Source organism: Myotis lucifugus, unplaced genomic scaffold (genome assembly GCF_000147115.1).
Source record: "Myotis lucifugus unplaced genomic scaffold, Myoluc2.0 scaffold_19, whole genome shotgun sequence".
NCBI classification, from domain to species: domain Eukaryota; kingdom Metazoa; phylum Chordata; class Mammalia; order Chiroptera; family Vespertilionidae; genus Myotis; species Myotis lucifugus.
In genome coordinates this window covers 1,951,223-1,953,055 of record NW_005871067.1, presented here as the reverse complement: position 1 = coordinate 1,953,055, position 1,833 = coordinate 1,951,223, and the positions used below count along the sequence as shown (strand labels likewise).

General features: G+C 40.2%; 1 protein-coding gene across 1 annotated transcript in view; it reads right to left on the bottom strand.

The window, feature by feature from the left end:
- The window catches only part of B3GLCT (beta 3-glucosyltransferase), a 93,410-nt gene that overhangs the window by 14,248 nt on the left and 77,329 nt on the right, over positions 1–1,833 (bottom strand). The window contains exon 11 of the mRNA XM_023751298.1: positions 646–765. Coding sequence (XP_023607066.1) covers positions 646–765 — 120 coding nt within the window. The remainder of the gene's footprint in view (positions 1–645; positions 766–1,833) is intronic.

Here is a 1,833-nt window from a genome sequence, read left to right as displayed (position 1 = left end):
CCAGGCCTCTAGTACTTAATAACTAAGGTACGAGGGCAGTTGTCGGTTCAGTTTCTGGTCAGGGGATGTGCCTGGGTTTCAGCCTCAAGCCTCAGTGAGGGCATGTGGGAGGGAGGTAGCTGATCAATGTATCAGTGTCCCATTGATGCATTGATGTTTCTCTTCCTCTCTCTCTAAAAGTCAATAAAAATCTTAGAAAACAACGCCCAACCTTTGATTTTAACTGTTACTTGAAACCTATTAATCCTATACAAGCATCACTTAATTGCTTGAGTCTAAACTTCTACACTACTCTTTTCCCAAATATGATTTGTCAGAACTAGATCATTTAAAAATCTGATGACTTGTTTTCTGAAAATAAAATAAAATCTATATCCAATTATTTTTCCATTTAAACAGACAATAAAAACTAACTGGCTACCCAGAAGCAAGCATTACTACAGGGACATTTCTACCAAATACCTTGACATACATTTTTATATTGTCTCTTCAAGATACAAAATATTACTTACTATGGTTAACGAATTGATCACTTCCAGCTACCATTTATAGAGCTTACAGAGCACCACCAGAAGACCCAGCCCTGCATCCAGAAACAGAAGTGTAATGTGGAGAGAATTAGCAGAAAGCCATGCTCATAGTTACCCTCCTCCTCCTGTAATGTAGCTGTAGCCGCCAGTGCCCAGACCGTAGCCATAGCGCTCTCCCAGGAACACTGGTTCACCGGACTCGTAGCAGCTAAGCAAGTGCTGGAGCCTGGAGATGCTAGGATTCCAAAGGGAACATAAGCAATGACTATTTAATTCAGTAATTTTATTTTATTATATTTTATTTATTGATTAAGGTATTAAATATGTGTCCATATCCCCCTATGGCCCCCCCCCACCCCACTCCCGTACATGCCCTCACCCCCATTCTGTCTCTGTCCATTGGTTATGCTTATATATGGATGCATACAAGTCTTTTGGTTGATCTCTCCCCCTTCCCCTCACCCTCCCCTACCTTTCCTCTGAGGTTTGAGAATCTGATCAATGCTTCTCTGTCTCTGGATCCATTTTTGTTAATCAGTTTATGTTGTTCATTATGATCCTCAAATGAGTGAGATCATGTGATATTTATCTTTCTCTGACTGACTTATTTCACTTAGCATAATGCTCTCCAGCTCCATCCATGCTGTTGCAAATGGTAGGAGTTCCTTCCCTTTTACAGCAGCATAGTATTCCATTGTGTAGATGTACCACAGTTTTCTACTCCACTCATCTGCTGATGGGCACTTAGGCTGTTTCCAAGTCTTAGCTATTGTAAATTGTGCTGCTATGTAAATATTTTTATGGTTCTAACACCCACTGGTTACATTATAGGAAATAATACTGAAATTATTCAGACATGAAATTCAAGTGATTTACAGAAGAAATTAATTTTTTAATAAGAAAAAAAAAAGAATTGAACACTGAACGTTATTGAAAACAGGAAAATGAGAAACACAAGCCTTACCCCCCAGTTTTAATAAGCCCCTGGCAGCACAGGTTGAGTGGCTGATTTATGAAGAAGGTGATATAGCAAGTGTACTGTATAACTCACTTCTACCCATCCTGTTTCCCAGGGAGTGTGAACTAATCGTCACATCTCCTCAGATGTACTTGCTGTATTTTTTTTCTGTTTTTTTTTAATTGCTTAAAGCATTACAAAGGGTATTACATATATGTCCTTCCCCCCCCCCCCCGCCCTTGAAAAAACCCCGGCTTCCCCTACCCCCCAGGGGCCGAAGAACACCGAATAAGCTCATAAGCATGCATACAAGACCTTCCATTGAAATCTTAACCTCCTCTCTCC